At 36.2% G+C, this 22,111-nt stretch overlaps 4 protein-coding genes across 5 annotated transcripts in view; 3 read left to right on the plus strand and 1 right to left on the minus strand.

Annotated features, from left to right (window-relative positions):
• Positions 1 to 1,701, plus strand: part of tty (tweety) — a 44,364-nt gene extending 42,663 nt beyond the window's left edge. The window contains exon 8 of the mRNA XM_089588534.1: positions 1,533 to 1,701. Within this exon, the coding sequence (XP_089444660.1) occupies positions 1,533 to 1,701 (169 nt within the window). The remainder of the gene's footprint in view (positions 1 to 1,532) is intronic.
• A 179-nt stretch (positions 1,702 to 1,880) lies between these two features.
• LOC149375360 (uncharacterized) lies at positions 1,881 to 4,493 on the plus strand. The gene has a single exon (XM_089588535.1). It carries the CDS (start codon positions 1,881 to 1,883, stop codon positions 2,427 to 2,429), a length of 549 nt encoding a protein of 182 aa, XP_089444661.1. The 3' UTR covers positions 2,430 to 4,493.
• A 2,499-nt stretch (positions 4,494 to 6,992) lies between these two features.
• Positions 6,993 to 15,699, minus strand: Pld (Phospholipase D). 2 transcript variants are annotated; one of them, XM_089588583.1, is made up of 14 exons: positions 15,554 to 15,699; positions 14,250 to 14,472; positions 13,783 to 14,149; positions 13,570 to 13,690; positions 13,042 to 13,465; positions 12,666 to 12,901; positions 12,185 to 12,452; positions 11,947 to 12,106; positions 11,602 to 11,859; positions 9,081 to 9,587; positions 8,757 to 8,993; positions 8,441 to 8,681; positions 8,032 to 8,361; positions 6,993 to 7,968 (listed from the first exon to the last, which is right to left on the minus strand). In XM_089588583.1, the coding sequence occupies exons 2-14, from the start codon at positions 14,452 to 14,454 to the stop codon at positions 7,867 to 7,869; spliced, it is 3,456 nt and encodes a 1,151-aa protein (XP_089444709.1). In that variant the 5' UTR covers positions 14,455 to 14,472; positions 15,554 to 15,699; the 3' UTR covers positions 6,993 to 7,866. The 2 variants fall into 2 exon arrangements, with proteins under 2 accessions (XP_089444709.1, XP_089444708.1); XM_089588582.1 differs by having other exon boundaries at positions 13,783 to 14,170.
• LOC106643530 (SOSS complex subunit C) lies at positions 10,728 to 11,808 on the plus strand. Its single transcript, XM_089588584.1, has one exon. It carries the CDS (start codon positions 10,909 to 10,911, stop codon positions 11,224 to 11,226), a length of 318 nt encoding a protein of 105 aa, XP_089444710.1. The 5' UTR covers positions 10,728 to 10,908; the 3' UTR covers positions 11,227 to 11,808.
• Positions 15,700 to 22,111: the final 6,412 nt, after the last annotated feature.

The raw sequence follows: 22,111 nt of genomic DNA on the forward strand, positions 1-22,111 counted from the left end.
CACCGAGAGGAAAATATTGTGACGTTGAAACGTCCCTCGTCGATTACGTGACATTTTTGTCCATTGCATTGATCAATCGTTTAAAGGGAATTGTTTTCGTTTTTATTTTGCAGTTTAATTGGATAACGGGACGATTGATGTAGTCGACGTGGATAAATACTTGAAACGTTGTCGATAATATTTTCCTCGTTTATTTTACTTTTTTTTTTTTCTTTTTCACAAAGTTTACCGAGTTTTCGAGCAACAAGTTTTAGATATATAAATTTACATAACTTGGTAAACTGTGTGAGTATTTTTATTTTATCAGATAATCATACCAACATAATTAAATTAGCTTGGCAGTTTTTTAAATTATATTTTTCATACAGAATTTTTAATATGTATGTGAGCTAGTTTTTAAGTATTATTTTTATATAAAAAAAAAAACAATTTAACTTGTGCTGCTAAAAATATATTTTTAAATATTATTACAAAATTGGTGCGCTTCAAACTGCTGTTAGTGTTCGTTATATATTTGTATTAGAGCAAAAGGTAATGTTTCACTCAAATTTTACACGTTTTTTTTTTTTGTTTTTTTTTTGTTTTTCAATTTTAATTTTCGGCTAGCAAAGTTTTTTGAATTATACTGCAACTCTATTTTTTCATCATGTACATGATCGTTATTAATGTTCGCTTCATTGTATATTTTTATACATTTTACTCATATCTTCGTATTGAGAAATAGAACCTACATACTTTCTCTCAAATAAAATTGTATTCAATTACATGAACAAAGTGAAGATAGAAGAAACAGTTCTATTTCTTAAAATAATAGTTTCGTAGTGAGTTTCAAACGATTGTTCTTTCAAAAAATTTAATATCGTATAATATAAATATGTTGACGATATAATTTATGTTGACGAGTCATGCATTACGTTTCATCATCGCACAATTAGAAAGAAGTCTAGTGTGCTCGTTGTTTGTTTGTTTGTTTTTTTTCTTTTTTTTTTTTTTTTTCGACATTCTTCATAACATATTTAAATAATCACACGTCACAAAAAAAGATGGTCTGTAGGACCAGTTTTATTTAAATATCGTCAGTGTTGTTGCGAATGTTCATAAGATATCAATGATGTTTAGAAAAGTGTTTTTTGTTCTCTATATTAATCACGCAAAGCTCACCAACTACAAATTCATGAGAATAAAACAGTAGTACCTACATACATATACGTATACAAAAAATATAAATATTTTGGGTGTGTGATTTTGGAGATCAGTAACGCAAAGTAGTCACGGAAATTCCAAACTTTCATTGGACATTATATTAATTTGTTACACTCTCGCGCGTGAGTTTGATTGATCATCAAAATCGCACTCTTTTTTTCTTTTTCTCGTAAATACATTACAGAACAGACGAATTAATTTTTGTGTACAAAACACTCACACTCTATAGCGGAAAAAAAAAAAAAAAAAAATAGTCAAACGCGTTAATTAGTTGAGAACGACGGTCACGGTTGATCATATGTAAAACGTGAAATTTGGCAAATCCACAGAGGTGGGGGCATTAACGGAGCCGGGGATCACCACAAATCGAGTCAGCACAATCAGTCGTCGGGTGGCAGAGCCGACCACCACCATCGTTCCGGGCTCGGGGATCAGCCTGGCCAGTACGCGACTCTGAGCAAGCAATGCAAGACCCTGGAGCCGAACGACTTCTACTGAGGACACGCCCCCTCGGGACCGGGTACGTCACAATCCTTAACAATACATACAGTACAAGACGGAAAAGGGAAGAGAACATGGGTGTATGAACTGTTGTCGACGTCGAATTCTTAGGAAGAGATCCGCCGTGGGCGCCTTCGTTCACCGGCGGCACTCTGGCCCACAACTCTCACGGCTGCATGGGCGGCCCCCAGCAGCACCTAGCCACCTTCCAGGACTCTCGCAAGACCCAGACCCTCGACCCGAAGAACCTGGCCAACCTGAAGCGCGTGCCGACCCCCGCGTGGAACCAGACCGGCCGGCCTCTGCCCAATCCCAACATTGGCAACAACAGCTGGGACATCGAGTCGCGCTCGCAGACCAACATGAACCAGTTTCGCTCGCTCGTGCGCCAAAAGTCCAGCGGTGTGCGCATCCAGGATCAACAGCAGCAGCAGCAGCAGCAACCACCGCCCCAGCAGCACCAGCAATCGATGCAGGACCAGGTGCGAACTCTGGACCGGAACTTCTCGCGAGCTCATCACCACGCGGGCAACGGATACGAGCCGAATCACTCGGTTGTGGGTGGAGGTAACGCGACCCAAGTGCCCAACATGTACGGCACGTACAACAGAAGGCACGAGAAGCACCACCACCAGCACCAACAGCAACAACAGCAGCAGCAAGTGTCGACGTTGAGCCAAGTGCAGGGCAGCGATCCCAACCTTTACGCCGTTACCGAGCTCTAAGGGCTTTTCGAGTGTCTATACTCTCCTTTTTTTTTTTCTTTTTCTTTTTCTTTCTTCTGAGGATAAAAGGGCAAAGAAGCGAGTCGTTGTGTGATTATCGAGCTTTCGTCCCCGCTTACGCGCCCGTTTTTTTCTTTCCGTACGTTAATCGAGAGGCGCGTAGGTGTGCGATAAGTGTATACTCGTTTTTTTTTTTCACTTCGGATAATTTATTTTCAGTTGACATTCCCAACTCATACGTTCGATAATAGCTTTTTGGTGCGGAGGTAAAGAGAGAGGGGTGCCAAACCTTTGATAGTTTTGACAAATTTCTGGTACAACCATCGGTTGTGTAGCGTTGGTTTTTGGTTCAACATTTTCGTGTCTGTATATATTCAAATGATCAACTTTTTTTTTTTTTTTTTTTTCCAATCGCACAACGGCTCTGTATACGAAAAGAAAAAATACAGAAAAAAAACAAACAAGTCTTGGATGAGTACTCGGCGTAACAGCGTATTTTTAGCTTTTATTTGGAAAATGTAGAGGAGAAAAATGGTGGTGGCAGCAGGTGAGGGGCTTGGTGAAAAAAAAAAAAAAAAAAAAAAAAAAATGATTTCCTTTAGTTCAGCGCGCGATAAGTTTATCAAACGAGCGAGAAACCAAAGAGAGAACGACGTGAGGGGGCATTTAAAACCTCGGATATTCAAGCAGAAAAAAAAAACAAGAGTTTTTTTTTTTAAAGTAAGTAATGGAATCTTTCAAAGCCTAAGAATTTTCATCGTAAGGATGAAAGGGGTGGGAAAAGGGGGATAGAAAATTTCAAGTAGGCATATTGTATTTGTATATCGTGTACAGTTTGTTTGTGCATTTATTATAATTTCTAGTGCATTGCAAGAGAAAGAGGACTTTTTTTTCCGTGTATTATTATTTTCTCGATGTTGTGTTGATTTATACTTTTTAAATATTAATTAGTTTATAAAACCAACTTTAATATAACTATTTTATTTAAATAAGTATTTATATTTTATTTGAAATTTTATTGGATACACTATACAAAGTATGCATAATAAAACTATAAAATAATTAATGTTTGAAAAGTGCAGAAATGTATGATTGTAAGTAGTATAAGTATGAGTTCTTTGGGTTCTCCATACACATGTAAACTATATATGTACTTTGATATCGAAACGTTTATTGATAAGAATCATTTTTTTTATAGTCTCATTTTTGTAAGATAATTTTTTTGTTTTTTATATCAAAAGGTATAACATTACTGAAAGGCACACCTTAACTTTGGTAATTGTTTTTTTTACGTGAAGAAAAAAAAGGCGATAACGATTTTGAACCCACATCAAAGGCGTACTAAAATGCAGTTTTTTATACATCTTTTTACACTTTAATAGAAATTTAATGAAAAAATAAGAATCGAACGATTAATTGCGAGCAACAATACAATGCACCCTTACACTTGTAGACGACTTGTATAAATTTAGTTGAAAGTTCGATGCGTTTATACATGTATTATTAATGTCAAAGCTACGATGAAATAACGAAGCCAAGAACGTTAAACACGTGTGTGATATAAAGATATACAGAAGTTTGATGCAAAATACAATTTATTTCAAAGTACTGTCTCCACTCCTTGAGTGAACACCCGTCTTAAGTACAAAGCCTAGGCTGGCTGATCCTTTTTTTTGTCTTTGTATGTATTTTATTTGTTTTTTCGAATGCGTTATTCAAAGAAATATGACGATGATGATAAAAATAATTAATGTACCCACGACTGATTGCTTTTTACAAAAAAAAAAAAAAAAAAAAAAAAAATGTAAAAATGCAAAAGCGCAATGTTATACGAGACACCAGAAATAAAAAGCGATTATGCAAAAAATATATACAATAAGCCTTTTGAGGTTTTATTCCATAAGTGTGCGCGTCTATCTTGAGAAATTTCGATGAAATACTGTGTTAATCTCTACACGATTTATAATATAAAGATTTTATTATTATAATTTTTCTCGTAAGATTAGAAACAATTTTTTGTATAAAGAAATCAAATTGAATAAAAATTCTTTTTGCCGAAATAAACGTCATTTTTACCGATTCATCAGTACTGTGGCGCATCGTAACAATTAAGAACCAGATATACAATTAACAACTTAGAAGTCAACGTAAGAAAAATTAATTAAAGGGACCTAAATTCATCAACTTCTTGTAAAATATAGACAACACATAATAGACTACGATTATTGAAACAGGAAAGACTCGCAACGAAGATCGTGTTTTTTGCATTTCCACGTGTAACACACATAATAGAAAACAAAAAGATTTGAGAATCAAAAAAAAAAAAATCAAGCCTATACTGCAGAATCGTGCACATACATGTTAAAGCAAATGTGTGACACTCTTCGTTTGTAAATGTCGTTGAAAAAAAAATACGCAAGAAATAAAACAATTTTTTTTTATAGCATAACCAGTAAAAATTCAAATCAATGGACAAGAGAGGAAACTCGGTATGTAAATAATTGTAATATTTATCGAATACTAAAAAAAAAAAACGAAAGATAGCGTGTAGAAAAATGACATCTCTATATACATTTTCAAGAATAATATAGTTTTAGTCATTGAGTTTTTAACTTTGAAATATAATCGAAGATCGATCGAGTTTATGTAATTGAAGTGAGTAAAAAAACATAGATATGATAATAAAAGATTTTTCCTAAATAAATAACGAATTGATGGTTCGCCAGAATCGTGTTTGTTTGTCGACTAAGGAAATGAACTTTCTTAAAAAATAAATTGCAGTCAACGTAAAAATTTTTATAAGGAGTTGAAAAAAACAATAAATAATCGTTATTGTGCGAGTAAATAATAAAATCTTACAATTAAATATTTGATAGCACGGCGAGCGTTACCTGCGCTCGTAGTTCATTTCGTTGTAAAATTAAGATAAAATAAGGAAAAAAAAAAAGTTTAAAGGTGCATGCACAGTTCGATACATTTAACGCTGACGATATCAAGTTACATTCATTGTGATTTTGGATCATTAAGCATCGAAAAACTGTCACAACATTCTGATCATTTTACAATTTACATCAACGACATTATCAGATGTACAAACATATGTAGCACTGCCAATAAAACTTACCATTAATTATAATTAACAAACTGAAGGAAAATCTAAAATCTAGGTGAAAAAAAGGATATATTATAACAGCGAAAAAGTGTTGTTTCTCTCGAATGAAGTAGAATAAAAAAAAAATCGGGATCAACACGTGACTGCATAAAAGCAATTTGAACAGGCATAATGATAACGAAAACACGAATTTACATTAACCAAACAAGACTAATAATAAAAAAAAAAAAAAAATTCCGATGTAGAAAAGATGTTGGATTTTACAAGATGATCGTAATAAACTCGATCACGAGCATAGCTCGCAAGATCAATTATATACACGTAATCGAGTTATCATCGTAGAAAACACACATAAAATTGTGCATAGAAATGTCAAGGGCGCACGACCAAAAAAAATTTAGAACAAAAATAAAAAATCGCTCAAACGCGTGAGAGTGGAAAACATCGTTTTTTGTTGTTTATAAATGAGAAAAATAATTTAAAATTAATGGTAATTTTGATAAATCCAATTCATCTCCCTTTATTCACGTATGCGTCTCATTTTATAAGTTAAATACTTATTTATGTAAATAAATTTCGAAAACCATTTTTTATACCAACTGGATTGTTGAATTCAACAGAAAAAAAAAAAAAAAGAAATTGTTGACGAAATAATAAGATTTGGTATTAGATTGTACGAAATCGAGATGGTTTGGTGCAACCATTTCTGTCGAGTACAAGTAATAACAATAAAACAATTTATACATAAAATCCACTTTGTTTTGATACGTGATTTTTCCATCTATTTACGATGGTCAATTTAAAAAAAAAATTGAAGCAAGTATAGTGTGCGAAAAACGACAGCAGAAAAGAAAATGTGGCCATATTTCATGCATTATAAGTTTGCATTTGTGCCTAAAATTTCACCCTCACTATGTGTCCATTATTTTTTTTTTTCGTGAAAATCAAAACTATTGTGAAATTTTTTTTTTCACAAAAAATATTAAAAATATTGTGTATCTGCGAGAAGAGAACGTAAAAAAAAAAAAGAGAAAAACGTCGAGATTTATTCCTGATGTACATGCGTATTATTAAAGCTTTGAGTGGGCGAAAAAGTTTGACTGTGAGCAAGCGGACTTGAAAATCATTTATACGCGCAAGTTGTCGTTATTTGCGACAAATATTTTCAATTGTTTATAATTTTTTTTTTTTTTTTATTACTAGGCAAGAGAAAGTTTAACCATTTAAAGAAAGCAAGTGTTATCTGCTCGTACTTCGACCTTTATTCCTCGTACTGTATTAATATTATGAAAAGAGAAACTAATAAAATAAAAATAAACTGAGACTGTTTTGGTATTTCTGTTTATTGTGGATAAAATAAAATTTTTTAATTATTATTTTTTATTTAATGATTAACAACATGATAGTATTTTGCTTTGTACATTTTTTTTTTTTTTATAATATTGTGGTGAGCATTTTTAAATAATCATACAACGTAAAATCAAAAAATACAAAAGTTGTCAAAAGCGTTAGTTAAATGCAATGTGTAAATAAAATGCATACGTTAGTGGTAATTAAAAGAATTTTTAAATTAAAATAATAAGCGATAACTTTTCAAAAATTTTGAATTATCTGCAACAATCCCAAAATATTATCGATAATCTTGAATAATTATCGGTAACTGTAGTTGGATCATTATTGCACGTACGCATCAAATCATCCCGTAGCGGGTAACGAAAAAAATCCCCTTGCTTGACAAAACACATTTGCACACCCCCACTTGATCGATCATTATGTTAAAAGCTCACACGCTGTCCTTGAATTATAAAACGCCCATCAATTTTTGGCACTTTACATCTTTCTTGCACAAATAGTAAAGGCAAGTGCTTCTAGTGAGCGGTAAAATATTCAAATTGATGTATAAGTGCAGACAGATGAGCAATCAAGCTGTTCTGCAAGTGTGCAAGAGAATATTTCCAGGTAAAACAGTAAACTGAAACCGAAGCTCTCGACAGTGATGAGCGATATACGCAACGGGACAAGAATAAGACATCAGAAATTATGGTTGGTGGAGTAAAAAAGAGCACCAAAAAAATATCGCGAGCTTCTTCTTCTTGCGAAACTTGAAATTTCGGAGATATAATTTTTAAATTATTTTATACGTGTCAATTGTCTAAAAAATAAACAATTATGTGGAAAGTTAGCTACCTTATGCATAGTGGCTAGATCTTTTACAAGAAAAGTTTCATTATAAAAATATAACTGTTAATTTTACTACCTACATGTAATACAATAAAAACACATTCTCTAAAATAAATATATAAAGCGCATAACAAAAATACTGATTCAAGTCCACAGGGAAGTCGGCATGATTCCTTCAACGGTGTTGGCAGCTGGCTTGAGCGATTCATTACAGAGAAAGTTTAGTGGAAAATCGACCAGATGACCCTAAAAAACGGAAAATTATTATTTATTACGATTTACTATGAGAAATCCTTTGTTTTAACGTACCTGAACGTTTTTAATCATTTTTTGAGCAAGACTTGGATTAGTGGAACACAGAGGAGTTTCGTTTTGATATTGCTTCAACATTTGGTAATTAACTACTTTATTTGTCGGGATGCAATTAAATACATCCTCAAAAATTACTGTATTCACTTTGCTTCTCTCTTGCCAAATATCGTGGTAAAACGATTTCCTCACGATGTCTTCAACGCTAATATCTTCGTTAGACCACAAAAGGCCCAAGTGCTCGCGGAACAAATGCTTCCTAAGAGACCCTGCAAATTTTCCCGAATCGAAAGACATACCGTTTTGTCTACTTTCGTAGAATTCTGTGTCCTGAAAAAAAAAAAAAATAATATGCACAAGTTTCCAAGATATAATAAAAAAAAAAAAAAAAAATTAATCTTCGTCTTACATGAATTATAACAGCTATTTCACTATCTCTTGTGGCAATCATACTTCTATCGTTGATATTGGCAGAGCCGCATATCACAGTTTTATCATCAACAATCATCAGTTTGCTATGTACGTAAATTAATTCGGTAACCATCGTCCCATTGAGCATCGAATGCGCTCTCAAGCCATGGAATGTTATGTATTCACTAGGATCATCGATACCCGCTTCCATCAGCTGATTGTAAATCGAATGTCTTCCTCTGAAAATGACACAAAATTTATAGTAACATGTACAAAACACTTATCATCGCTCGGAAGTAAATTTTAGTCTCTACCTCGATATGGAGGCGTAATTCCAATGCGTTATGGCTCGTAGAGCCGCGCCTGTTGGTCCACCGACTTCACCCTCAAAACCCGGAAGCAGAGGCATGATAACGAAAACTCTAAACACCGTGCCCTCTCGATGCGCCCTTAAAATCCTTTTTAACAATGTCTCACCAATTCGATTTTTAACAATTGAACCATCCAAAGTTGAGAGAGTGATGAAAAATTGATTCTCTATGTAGATAAACCTACCGAAAAACGAAGATTCCATACTCATTTTTCACCATTTTTATATTTTTGATTTTAAAGACTTATAAAAATAAAAAATAGAGTACCTCTCGGCTTTGGTGATGGCATGTATGTAAGCTTCGTGTATGCTCTGCTCGACAGTATCAGGCTCCAAAAATCCAGCCGACCAAGAGCTCACGGATCTCAACACTTGGCACTTGACACTTTTCATGGCCCCGATCTCGAATCGAGGCACAAAATTTTCGCAGTCCTTGTAAGATTTGGGCAACAGAAATGGATAGGTGGCGTTTAACTTGGCTTTCTCGGTCTTGATGGCGTTCCACCTTTGGATAAAGTGTCTCGCTACGTCGCGAGCGCTCGCACCCTGGACCATGACGCCGACGTCATGCCACGGCATTCTTGGGGTGGTACTGCGGTCGACCAGATCCTGGTATGGACTTTCCAGGTTGTTGAAGTCCTGGACGATAAAGTTCACGTAGTCCTTGCCCAGCCAGAGTTTCGCCCCAGCGCTCGGCACCTCGTCAACTTGGTCAGAGTCTTCCAAGCTGGGGTAAAAACTCTCCTCGACTTCTATCGCTGCCAAGGCTTTTGCGCTAAAATTTGTTTCTTCATTCAGAGTGAATTCAGCAAATATAACTTAAACTTAGATTCATTCGATTTTGTGTAAGAAAATTTTAAAATAAAGAAAGAAAATTAAACCATATCAGTAGAATCTCTATACTTTTAAAGAACCATTTTCGGGTAAAGGATAAATTGTAAACTTGCCGCAAACAGCACAAACAATGTCAAATTTTTATCTTCTATTTATATAAGTAGTTGCGGCTGGTTTATAATCAATAAAGCGGCTCTATTGTAAGTTGTAATAATTATTTAAATCAGCGCCATCTAGCGGTCTTCATTTTTTGGCCAAAAGTGGCCTCTAAAATTCTCAATCAGAGCAATCAGGCTTAGAGCTATTTAATCAATTATAAACCAGCCGCAACTCATGATAAAGCTATAAAATGAAAAAATAACGATACATGTGTTTTTGGCGGCATGTTAACAATCTATCTTTTGCTCGAAAATGCATCTTCAATAGTATAAATGCATAGGAGGTCGATTTTTTGGTAGAAAATTGATTGTTACCTTGCCGCCAAAAACACATGTATCGTTATTTTTTCATTTTATAGCTTTATCATGAGTTGCGGCTGGTTTATAATTGATTAAATAGCTCTAAGCCTGATTGCTCTGATTGAGAATTTTAGAGGTCACTTTTGGCCAAAAAATGAAGACCGCTAGATGGCGCTGATCCAAGTAATTATTACAACTTACAATAGAGCCGCTTTATTGATTATAAACCAGCCGCAACTACTCATATAAATAGAAGATAAAAAGTTGACATAGTTTGTGCTGTTTGCGGCAAGTTTACAATTTATCCTTTACCCAAAAATTGTTCTTTAAAAGTATAGATATTCTACTTATCTTAGATGGCTTATAAAATTGACCATATTATATATATGGCACTTCTTAGTAGTGATTACTACAATTACTACACATAACTTTACGTATATCTTACACCGTGCTCTCTTGATCAGAATGATAGAATCAGAGGCTGTATTCCGCAAATGCTGCTAGCAGTTGAGTTAAGTAATAAGTACGTGTTTTTTTTTTGTGCACTCATACTTTTTTTGGTGCGCGCTTGTGCGCAAAATCTGACTTCCTTTAGTGATTAATAGTGTAGGTACAGAGTTTCATCTCCTTATCTCTTACTTCGTGGTTTTTATGTAGATGTCGTGACCGGGCTTCCGTATACTATACGTATTTTTAGGTTAAAAGTGTTAAAAACAAAAAAAAAACTCCGAACATCTTCGCTTAAACTTTGACAGAATAAAGTAGTGAAAAGCAAGTTAAACTAGAGGAAAAGATCAACAAAGTATGACGTTTCAGCAGCCAAATTCTCGCGAACTCCAAAATCGGAAGATCCTAGAGGAACTTCAGCTGAAAAAACAGATGTTGCTCAAGCAAGGAGTGCAACAAAGTCTTGGCTCGTCGCTCAACATTCCATCGATTATCACATCCTCCGCTACATCCCAGCAATCTGGGGACGGGGCCAACATGACGTCGATGCAACGAGCCGCCCTTCTTAACGCCCACGCACATTCCACCGGCTATTTCATAACTCAGGAGTCCTCCTTTGGGAATCTTATCCTGCCAGTGCTACCGCGTTTTAACGAGACTAGTACTACGAAATAGTTGCAGTAACAGTACGACTCATTTGTAAATGGTTTAATTAACTTTGACGGACTAAAGATGTGGTTAGAGTTAACTGTGATATACTCATATAATGTACTGTTCAGCAGATTAAGATTTTTTGCAAGGACAAATTTATTAACGAGTCTTGCAAAATGTAATTTTTATCATGAAGAAAGAGATACCTTAAATTATGAAATACACCTCTACTGATAAGCTACTGGGTTTTTGTGAGAGATAACCAATATTTTTTGTTTAGTATTTACTTATCTTTTGTGAACTAAATTTTTAATATATATTGTAAATTATCGCAGCATAAACCTTCCAAGATATGTGAATCTAAGATAATTCTAATGCAGTAATATCAAAACTTCTTACTTATCTATGGTATCCTCTTCGTCACTACTTGCTTCATGTGGGTTGTACACCATATTGATCCACTCCCTCTTTTTCAATTTAACATTCTGTTTAACTTTGTCCACTGTGTTCATTGCCATGTCAAATAAATTTTTCCTGTGAGAATCTGGAGTATTACATTTCAAATTTTCTAGACCCTCTGGTGGATTCATGATCATTGGATCATTGATATCTATTGTGGGTGTTTCAGGCTTTTTTTTAGTTTTACAAACCATTGGCCTAATTTAATTTTGAATAGAAATAACACTTGCTCAGCATAAACATAATTTTAATTATTTAATAGTAGCAAAATTTCTAGTGACTTACAGTATTGGAATGCATTTGGTAGTTGCCATTGCAACAGTGTTTGTAGCTATTGCTAAGGGCAGAAGTACATGGTTTGCCCCAGTCCTTGTACCACGTTTGCTACTAGTGCTAACTACTTTTCCCTTTGAAGGTATGTAAATGGAAGATAAATGCGTGGAACCTTTAATTAAAAACCGAAGAGATTAAGTTAAATTACTATATGAACTATATGAACATTATTTTACTTTCAAGTTCATACCTATGTCTGTCAGTCTATGCTCATGATTATCCCATCGTCCATAGCACAAATCGATGCCACCGAGAAAAGCAATACTTTGGTCAACAACTACGATCTTTTCGTGATGTGCCCACAAAAGGACACCGACTCTCGCGTGATCTGGATGTCTTAATACTTTAATATTTTCCTGGCATTTTTCGACTAAACGCTGCTTGCTATAAAAACTATTTATCCCCAATGCCAGCTCTACCTCCTTGTAGATCATCACAAAGACCTTGACACCTGACAGCTTTGAACCAAATAAATTAAAAATTAATTGGGATCAATCAGTTTTATCGCGGATTCTTTCTGCCATGACCTTTCATTTGGCATCACGGAATAGATTTTAACAAAAGATATTTTTTCAAGCTCACCTCTCTTTTTTTGGAAAGCATTAAAAAGGCGAAAAAAATATTATACTTCTAGTAGCTTAAAATAAATGTACATAAAAAAAAAAACTCACGGCTTTTCTCTGCAGAATATTATCTAATCTCCAGTAATCGCCATGGATGGCCGGTCTCTTCATATAAATCTCTGGCGAGAGCCACCAATCGGCAATGAAAATTTCCTCGGTAGCGCTTTCAAGAGCATCGGCTACGGCGGTCATGTAACTCGCGCCGTCAACAAACCAACAAGCGGGAACGGGACATCTGTACGGAACAAATGATTTATGGGGATTTGTTTGTATAAATTGTCTACCTATAACGAAAATAAAGAAAAAACAAAAGTTGACCAACTACAATAAGCGTTGCAGACAATAAACGATCACCACACACGCATCATGATTGTAGACACGTGTATGATAATCAAGGTTTGAAGAGTTAAAAAAGCATAATCACCTTCGTTCTGCATCAGCTGTTGTATGTGCTCCAGCCACTCTTTGGCTTTTCTCCTTGTCCAACATTTGATGACTATGTGTCGACTAAGATTCACAACTTGCAAGCCATCCCTCAATCCCGTAGAGTACATACCCGAGCTGACCTCGAACCTGTTGTCCATTAAAATCACCGACTTTATCCTGCCGTCTTTGGGGCTTATGTAAGCCACAAAGGTATCTTTCACAACGATGTGCCGTTTATGCCATTTTCCACAGATAGGCGGGCAATAATGACTGCATCTAATGCAAAAAACGCACTTGAGCAAACCGCATGCGTAACAACCAGTTTTCGCGTGAGAACCCGTGCGCTTTTTCACCAAACCTTCCTTGCCTTTGTCACCGAGGTCGCTAACGAACGACAAATGCGAGACTTCCAGGAAGTTTGCCTATAGCCAAGAAGTTGCATTAATAAAATTAATTAATACGTAAAATTGCGTAATCTTCATCTAAAAGGTTGAAACGTTAACAATTGCGTGAATCAGACACTTACCGTCTCTGGATGGCGTTTATAAATCTCGATTTTTAATAATGTATCTAAATATTCTTCCAGAGCTGCCATTCTGTGATTTAAATATTCATGCGGCACGAGTACTTCCGGTCGACTAGGAAACCTTTCAATAAACAATTTTAAATAAAGCATTGAATACATAATGCGTTCAAAATAGCAAATAAATTATTACTTGTTTTTTGAAATTTACTTTACCTTGGCAATGCACCTCTACGTCTTTTCTTTTCTTTATTGTATTTATTTTCCGAGGCCATACTTTTGAAGCTGTTTCTTTTTTCTCGATGACTCTTGGTGGGAAACGGAATGTTTAAGCTTGCTCTATAAATTTTTAATTGATTGTGCAACTGCTGAATGTGTTTATATCGCTTTTTTATAGTCCACGTGAAAGGTCCATGAGTAAACTGAATCGTGTACAGATTAGGGTTTAGAGGGTGAGTTGTAATACTACGCTCAATGTCAATTATTTTTGCATGTACATCTTCACCAGGAATAAAGATGTTTCTGTTGTTAAATTTGACATTGTTAATGTAAATAGTGGAAAATGGCAATGCTTTCCTGAGCTCTGAAACACATTCCACAGAATCTACTTTTAAATTGCAGAATGTCCAGTCTACATAAAGTAAAGTGCTCTGTTCTGTATAAGCACCAATAATACTACCTACCTCTGTCACATGTATCTACATTTCCTTCTTCAATGCTAATGGGCTCTCCATTTTCATTAACAGTTATATTCAATGAGTCAGGAACACCCAAAAAATCGTCATACTCAGAATCATGGGACATTGCATTCTCTAAATTTGGAGTGGCATCGTCAGGCAGTTCTGTGGTATCTGTCACGCCATCAGCTTCAGTGTTATGAGACTCCATTGTATGTTACAGCTATAGCTGGAAATGCAGGTTTTTCCTTAATTAACAATTCGAGCTTGTAACACCAACAGCAGCTTAAATCACACTGTTGGTGCATAAAAACGTTGAGCAAGAAGCTCGAGAAGTAAAACGTTATCTTTGATAAGGTGATTCATTATCAAGCGAATTATGTTTTCTCAAAAATACTTTGATCAGAATTAGTGAGAACATCATCTTGCTATTTACGTATCAATATTAAGAAAACGGAAAATATATCCTGCCCAATAATGTTTTTATAATTTTTTTTTTATGTAAAACTAAAGAACACTGTTACAAAAACGTTATGGCTCTTGATAACTTTTATTGACAACAGTGACAAGATACTAATACAACAGGCAAGTAAAGTAATAAAGATACATTACTTTGAAATTGAAGAATGAATAATATTTCTGTCACACACTTGGTAAAACAAAATGTCACCTTTAATTTAAATGTTGCTTGGAGAATGTAAAATTCAGCTTTTAACACATAGAGTAGCGAACTAATAATAGGTAACAAATAATAAAGTAACTAGGTATACTTAAGGCAGTGAGAAAAAAAAAACAGATAAGCCAAGTGATGTATGGGCATTGAGCAAGCGTGAATAATGACAGAACAAAAAAGTCAAGCAAAAGAACGAGGCATGCACATTTACAAAAGAGTCTATATCAGCTTTAATAGCTTAAACGTTGCAATTTACCCACAAGGATAGTTTTGAGTCATGGAATTCACTGCACGAGCCCAGCAACAACAAACGATTCTTTGACAAAACGACACTCGAAAAATATTTCATTAATCATAAATATTTTTATCCCTGAAGACGAAATTTATTCAACACAGGTGAAAAAATAACACCGAAGTAAAAAAATTAAGAAAGAAAAAAATAAACTTGATTGTGATCCAACAGGTGGTATGAGCGATTTATACACACGTATACACTTTATATATGCATTTATGATCAACTGTAAACTCTCTATAATACCCATAAGTAGGTATATATTAAGCATATTGTCTATCTGTCACAAATAAAATCTCTCCAGAGAATATGCACATTTGCACCTGTGCAGATATCTATACTTACTTACTGCCTGGCTGAAGGTACTTTTTTGTCTGGAACCAGGATCGGTATGGACAAGGCACGTTTTTTTACTAACTGACGAGAGAGAAGAGACTTGAGGAGCACAGCCCGCATACGACTGACGTGTGTAAGAATATTAAAATTGAGATGACGATGAGAAACTGTTCTCCTTCTCTTTTATTTTTCTCTTCTATTGAGAGTACAAGAAAAAAAAAAATAATAAGTTAACTTGGCTGCTGTCACGTATTGATGACAATACACACGCATTTTATGTTGTCTCACTCGCACTCATCATGAACGATCACGTGACTTTAGCAGACGGGAGTCTTTTACTCCAAGAGAAATCGTTTAGAATTTCAATTTTAAGTACCTATGTACTCCAAGAGGGAATTTTTGTTACTAAGTACACGTAATCAAGCTCGTAGATTACGATTAAAATATTGAAAAGTTTACGAACCAAAAGTGGATAACTATTGAAATAGAGTTGTGTCGCGAATATTAATTTTGTCAACGGTAATAAATACGATAAAAACAAAAAACATCAACGTCTAGATAGGAAAATTTCCCACAGATCTAGGGCTTTTTTATACGATAACCAACACGGTATATGTTGAATAAAAAAAAATGAAAATGTATGGATTGCGACATTTGCGACGTTACCGCGCGAGAAAGCGGTCTTGTCTATTGGCTGCACACGATCGCTCTCGCTCTCTGTCTCGCTCACTTTCACAGCTGTCACTTTGTCTGCTTCTAAAACGTCTTAACAATTTTTTACCTTAAAATTGTACTTATATGCCGACCATAACAAAAGGAAGTACAGGGCTGAATTGGTGCCCCATTTTTTTCTATCTCCTTCTTTATTTACTTTCATTCTAAGAGTGTAAACAAGTAAGTACACCTATACAACATTGATTTTGAGTCATGGTCACGGTGATTTTTATCATGTCCTCGCTCCAATCGTCGAGTCTATACAACATATATAATCAATAGATCATTACTATACATCTTTATATACAATTAACCTTCGTGGATGAAAGTAATAGGTAGCACAAAATCAATCTTTTCTACTCTTTTTACTTGTTGTTGCTGTTTCTGCAATCGGGAGTGTACGTCCTTGTTGTATGGCCTACTTCCTAGAGGTAAAGATCTACAATCATGTCAAACTGTGAAAAAATTGCTGAAAACGGTTCTTTCAACGATTCGAAAGTCTATAACCATTCAACCTCAGACGTATAGAACAAAATATAGAATAACGATGAAGCTTCTTTTCGCATTGCTATGCTCAATTTTTTACTAACTCAACGAGAAATATACCTAGTATATTCTACTTGCTCCTCTGTGAAATGTGAGGAGTGCCCCAAAAATTTTAATGCTGCATTTGGTATAACTAGATAATGGGTTTATGAAAAATCGATACTTTTCCAGTAGAAATAATTTCTATCCCTTTTCTCGTACTGTACATACGTGTATAAGTTAATGAATGAAATGAGGTCATTTTATATCTACAAATTACAAATAATAAGGAATGCACATATTACGTATATTATCATCCGATATAGAGACAGTACAGGCCAAATATAACACTTGACGCGCGTCGTCTGGCGCGAGGACCGACGAATGGTTTTTCAATTACTTCAAATGAGCTCACGAGTAAGTAATTTTTTTGTTTTTACGTTTTCATTATTCAGAAACGACTTTAATTGTTACGAAAGATTCTTTTTTGGCTCATCGACGAGCGTCTCTCATTCATTTATACCAGCATCAATTTATGTCTTTTATATTCTTACCTAATTGACGGATTCATTTGATTTTAATGTAACTATATTTTTACATGATTCGAAAAAGGGGAATGAACTGTCGGAGAGAGAATGCGCAAGGGGATCGGCATCAGTCTCGCAACGCTGCACCACGCACATGAAGGGGGATTCATCTCATATAGGTACCATATATACCACCCCCGTTTCGTCTCTCTCAGTCTGTCTTTCTCAACTCTCCTGGACGACAGAGGGACCATTACATACATCAGCTACATTTATACATGGGTATGGGTATGTTAGTGCAGCTGCCATTCCAGATACACATGTACATGTGTACTACCCATCACATCGCATCAAAGGAGGTATTTTGGTATTGGGACTTGGGACGCGTTCGTGGGACCGAGTATATTGTATAGGTATACTGTTCGAGTATCGATATGGGGTACACTCAGGGTGAATCTCGATTGCTTCCATGTCACACCCTCCACCTGCTCCCTGAGCTCCCCTGACAACAAGGTGCATCGAATATCTTTTTTTTTTCTGACTTTACTTTCAACTGGAAACACAAGTGCGGTCTGTGAAAACGTGTGGCCTTATTTTCTCTGTTTTACTCAATACCTCGCATCTTTTACATGAAAATCAGTGCTTCCACATTTCCATTTAACTTAACGTTCACTGATGACATTTTGATTGTCCTTTTTTATTGTTTAAATTTCTTGCTCGCGATTGTATGTATACATGTTTGTACCTAAATTTAAATTTTTGCGGTAAAGATACGTGAATATGGCATTTGTGATTTATGGAATAATGGAATTGGGGAATACCCCGTTTTTCTCTTATACGGTAATATTTGAAATTAAGATTTTCGCTCTTTTCTTTCAACTGTAATGATGTTGTTGGGTCAAACATAAAGCAAATATATATATAGCGTACTCGCAAACAGTTTTCGAGTTACAAATATTCATCGAGTTGTAATTTTTTTTGTAAATATTTATTGTTATCCGATCTCGAGGCGCTGGTTAATTTAAAAATTTCGAAAGTTGTGGAAAGAATATACATATATGATTTCTATATATAGGTATAGCTTGAAAAAGTGTATTTTATTCTATAATATTTAAAAATATTTAAAAAATACACACTTTGGATGAATCTAAAAAGAAGAAAAAAATTCGTTACGTGGCCGCATGATTTTCATTCGAGGCACGAAAAAGCGGTTAGAAATAATTTTCAAAGCCACGAAAGAAATTTAAAACGTCCGTTCCACCGACAATAACTGAAATTCTCAGCGATAAAAAAAAAAAAAAAAACTTGTGCACGCACGACCACACTATACCTGGTTCGAGACTCGTCGAAGCGAGTATAATCGAAAAAAATGCCACGCAAGATTTAGCGCCACGATCATAGATAGAGTTTCCAAAAGCGAGACCCTCCCATGTGTAGCTGCCTACTCTTGAGCAACCATATGTATATATTCATGTATGTAGGTATCTGTGCTACTGTTATTTCTCGTAAAATTTCCTATAACGCATAGGGCACACAAGTCGATAAGATAACATCTCTCACAGAGCCTTAAAAAAAAAAAAAAAATCGAAAAATCGCTTCTCTCGTTTGGGTGAAGTTGTGTATTATACAGATATAGCGTATATCTTTGTAAGGGAAAACTTGGAATTTACAACAAAGTTTATTTTTTTCCGATAAAATTTAAAGTTATTCGGTGCACTGCGTGTGTACGCTCGCGTGTAAGCGAAGATACGTAAAAATACCGACATTATCACGAGCTGATAACACAATACAGTGTGTATAATATATATGTATAACAAATGTAGGTAGGTATAGTAGTATAACGACCTCATCAAATACCTTTGAAAGGAAAAATAAGTTGAACTATGATCATCATAAAAAATACATCCACCCAATAGTTATTAGCGATCCTCACGCGCAGTACCCAAGGTGATACGCGTGTAAACTTTGTGTCAAAGTGAGTGTGCGTTTGTACAGTTTTTCATAAACAGCTAGGATGTGATGTATAAAATATATCAAATGATCTATCATATGTCATCAGCTCTGTATACCGAGCTTAGGAAGAAAAAAAAATGCTTCTCAAACGATCAACGCACAAACAGGCGTTGCATCAATTTGTTTGAGCCATTCCGCAGAAAATTATAAAAATGTACTCTTATACTGTACTGCGGTAAGTACCAGAGGCCCAGTGTCCCACGTATGTTAACCAAGGAGGGAAGAAAAACACTCGTATAAGCCCTTGAAAAGGGAGAACAGAAGAGGAAGAAAGAAAAAAAAAAAAAAAAAAAAAAAAACATGCCCAAATACACATTCTAAGAGGATATGCCTACATAGGCACTACTCAACAAAGCGACTCACGGCCCCGAAGCCGATCGAAGGCGCTGGTGGAAATCGTATTCCCGATTAGCACGCCCTTTGTATTTTATATATAGGTATACATATACATGGACAAAAAAGGCCGACCTATACATATACACTTTAAACCCAAAAAAATACACGCACACCATACCCGGGCGTGTATAATACGAACTTGTACGTGTTGGGTGTAGGTTGAGCCCTGAACTCTCCTGCAACAGCTTTTTCAAAAGAGCCGAAAGCGGAACGCACGACGACCGGCTCGGGCCCCGCATCAGTTAAACGTTCTTCCTCGTCGGGAGAGTATGCATTCTTCGAAAGCTCCTTCTCTCTCTCTCTCTCTCTCTCTCTCTCTCGTTATTCGGACCTTTGACCAACATATATATATAATGCCTTATTGGTATATTACATCCCTCGAAACGCTATACCTATAGGTATCGGCAAAGCAAACGGCCCAAAGCACACATCCACCCACCCGGTTTGTCTCTCGAAATTTCCCCTTCGCGTTCGTACACCTATACATGTAACTGCGCACGAGGGCAAGAGAGTACGAGAGAGAGAGAGCGCCTACGCGCACATATAAGCATCACCCCCGCGCTTATAAATTAACGAACCTCGAGAGGAGGAAGGAGAGAGAGAGACGAAAAAAAAAATCCCCTCGTGCGTTGCGTGCCCCATACAATCTTCTTTCAACCCCATCTCGTGCAGTTGGGTTACCCCGGCGTCGGTGCTCGCGCAAAAATTCAAAGGCATATAACCCCCTCGCGGCCCGCGCTGACCCACCCACCCCGACAATTGTTCCGAAATACGTTTAATTAAAAGAAAAGGGAGGAGGAAGGAAAAAAAAAAATTTTAAAAGAGCAAGGACCCTCCAGTGCTGGAGAAGGAGGAAAAAGAGACATCCTTTGCCATTCGTTCGTCCCCGAGATGAAGAGAACATAGGCACGAGCACCCGTATATACTATATACACGAAGCAAAAGAGCGTTTGTCCCTCGTGGCTGCAGGGGTTGCTCCTGATGGCGTTGCTGGCATCCTGCACGAAATCAATAGCGTTGCATATACCACCACGCGGCTGCAGCCCCCCCCCCACTAACGAGTCCCTCTCTTTCTCTCTCCCGTCTGCAGATCGGCGCGGAGATCTTGCTCTCGGGTACGAAGTACATATGTATGGTACTCATCGCCCCCCCTCCTCATTCATCCTTGAATTTTGCAAAAAATCGTAACCCCCTCCCCCCCCCTATAGTCTTCGCGATATTGTTCAGCTGTAGATTTTACGTACCAAGTGTACATGATATAAATATATATATATGTATATGTATATCTTGAAGTGACAAAGAGAGGAGTAACGCGTTACGTGCCCATACACGTTGATGTATATATTGTATAATATATATGTATGATGTCACGTCTCTCAGGTCGAGCTTTCAAAGTGAACACGAGCCAGCTACAGGGCGGAGGGCCGGCGTAACGGATAAGTCGGGTGTAACCTCGAGCCCCCCCTTGGCTCCAAGCGCATCGGCCACTAGGACGGCTCGTTGGGGATGGGTCCCTCTCTCGCGTTAAGCTCGTGTTTCGTGGTATTTTCAACGTGGAATTGCGCGAAAATAATTCAAAATCAGGGGGTTGATGGGGATCGAGGTGCGAGGAATAACGAGACAAATAAGACTCGATAATTAATACTTCCTTTGTCAGAGATTTCCTCATCAGCTCGACGTGTGTTGTCTTTGGTGACAATAAGTAGGTATACTTACCTAGTTTCAAAATATTACATGGTAGGCGCGCGTCTCCTCGTTTCTGTACCAGAAAAAAACGCACATCAACGCACACGACGCAGTTGCCACAAAGCGCTCGTACAAATGTGTACATAAATATTATATATTAGGATTTGGTTTGTCCCGTGTATAATATATATATTATATGGTGTTTCACTTCGTAGGAAATCCCGCGTGTTATCTCTTATAAGTATTGCGTGCGCGCAGGCAATACTTGCTTACCCTATGATGCACTCTGACTAAACGCCAACTGCAAATGTGTGTGCAGGGATCATTGACTTTCGGCTTTGTGTCTACGTGTGCCAACTTTTTTCTTTTCTTTTTTTCTTCTTTTTTTTTTTTTTTTTTTTTTCAAGTGAAAATGCCGAAAGCGTTTACCCCATACAATCGACCAATCAAAAATTTATTACATTGGTTTATTTAAAAAGTTGTCATCTGTTGTTCCCACCACGGGTATAATGTTATCGTTTTCGATATAACGAGACAGATTTTAGGACAACCAGACGAAGAGATGCATTTTAAAAACGTACGAACGATGCAGGTGATCGGTATAGTACATATACATCGTTACTACAGTACTCGAGATCCATACAGATCCTTCTTGAAAAAAGAAACTCCTTCAGGGCACTTTTTGAGCATCCTTATAGTCATTGCC

Source organism: Copidosoma floridanum, unplaced genomic scaffold (genome assembly GCF_036245765.1).
Source record: "Copidosoma floridanum isolate Cflo_tuat_1 unplaced genomic scaffold, Cflo_Japanese_pri ptg000007l, whole genome shotgun sequence".
Taxonomy (NCBI): Eukaryota; Metazoa; Arthropoda; class Insecta; order Hymenoptera; family Encyrtidae; genus Copidosoma; species Copidosoma floridanum.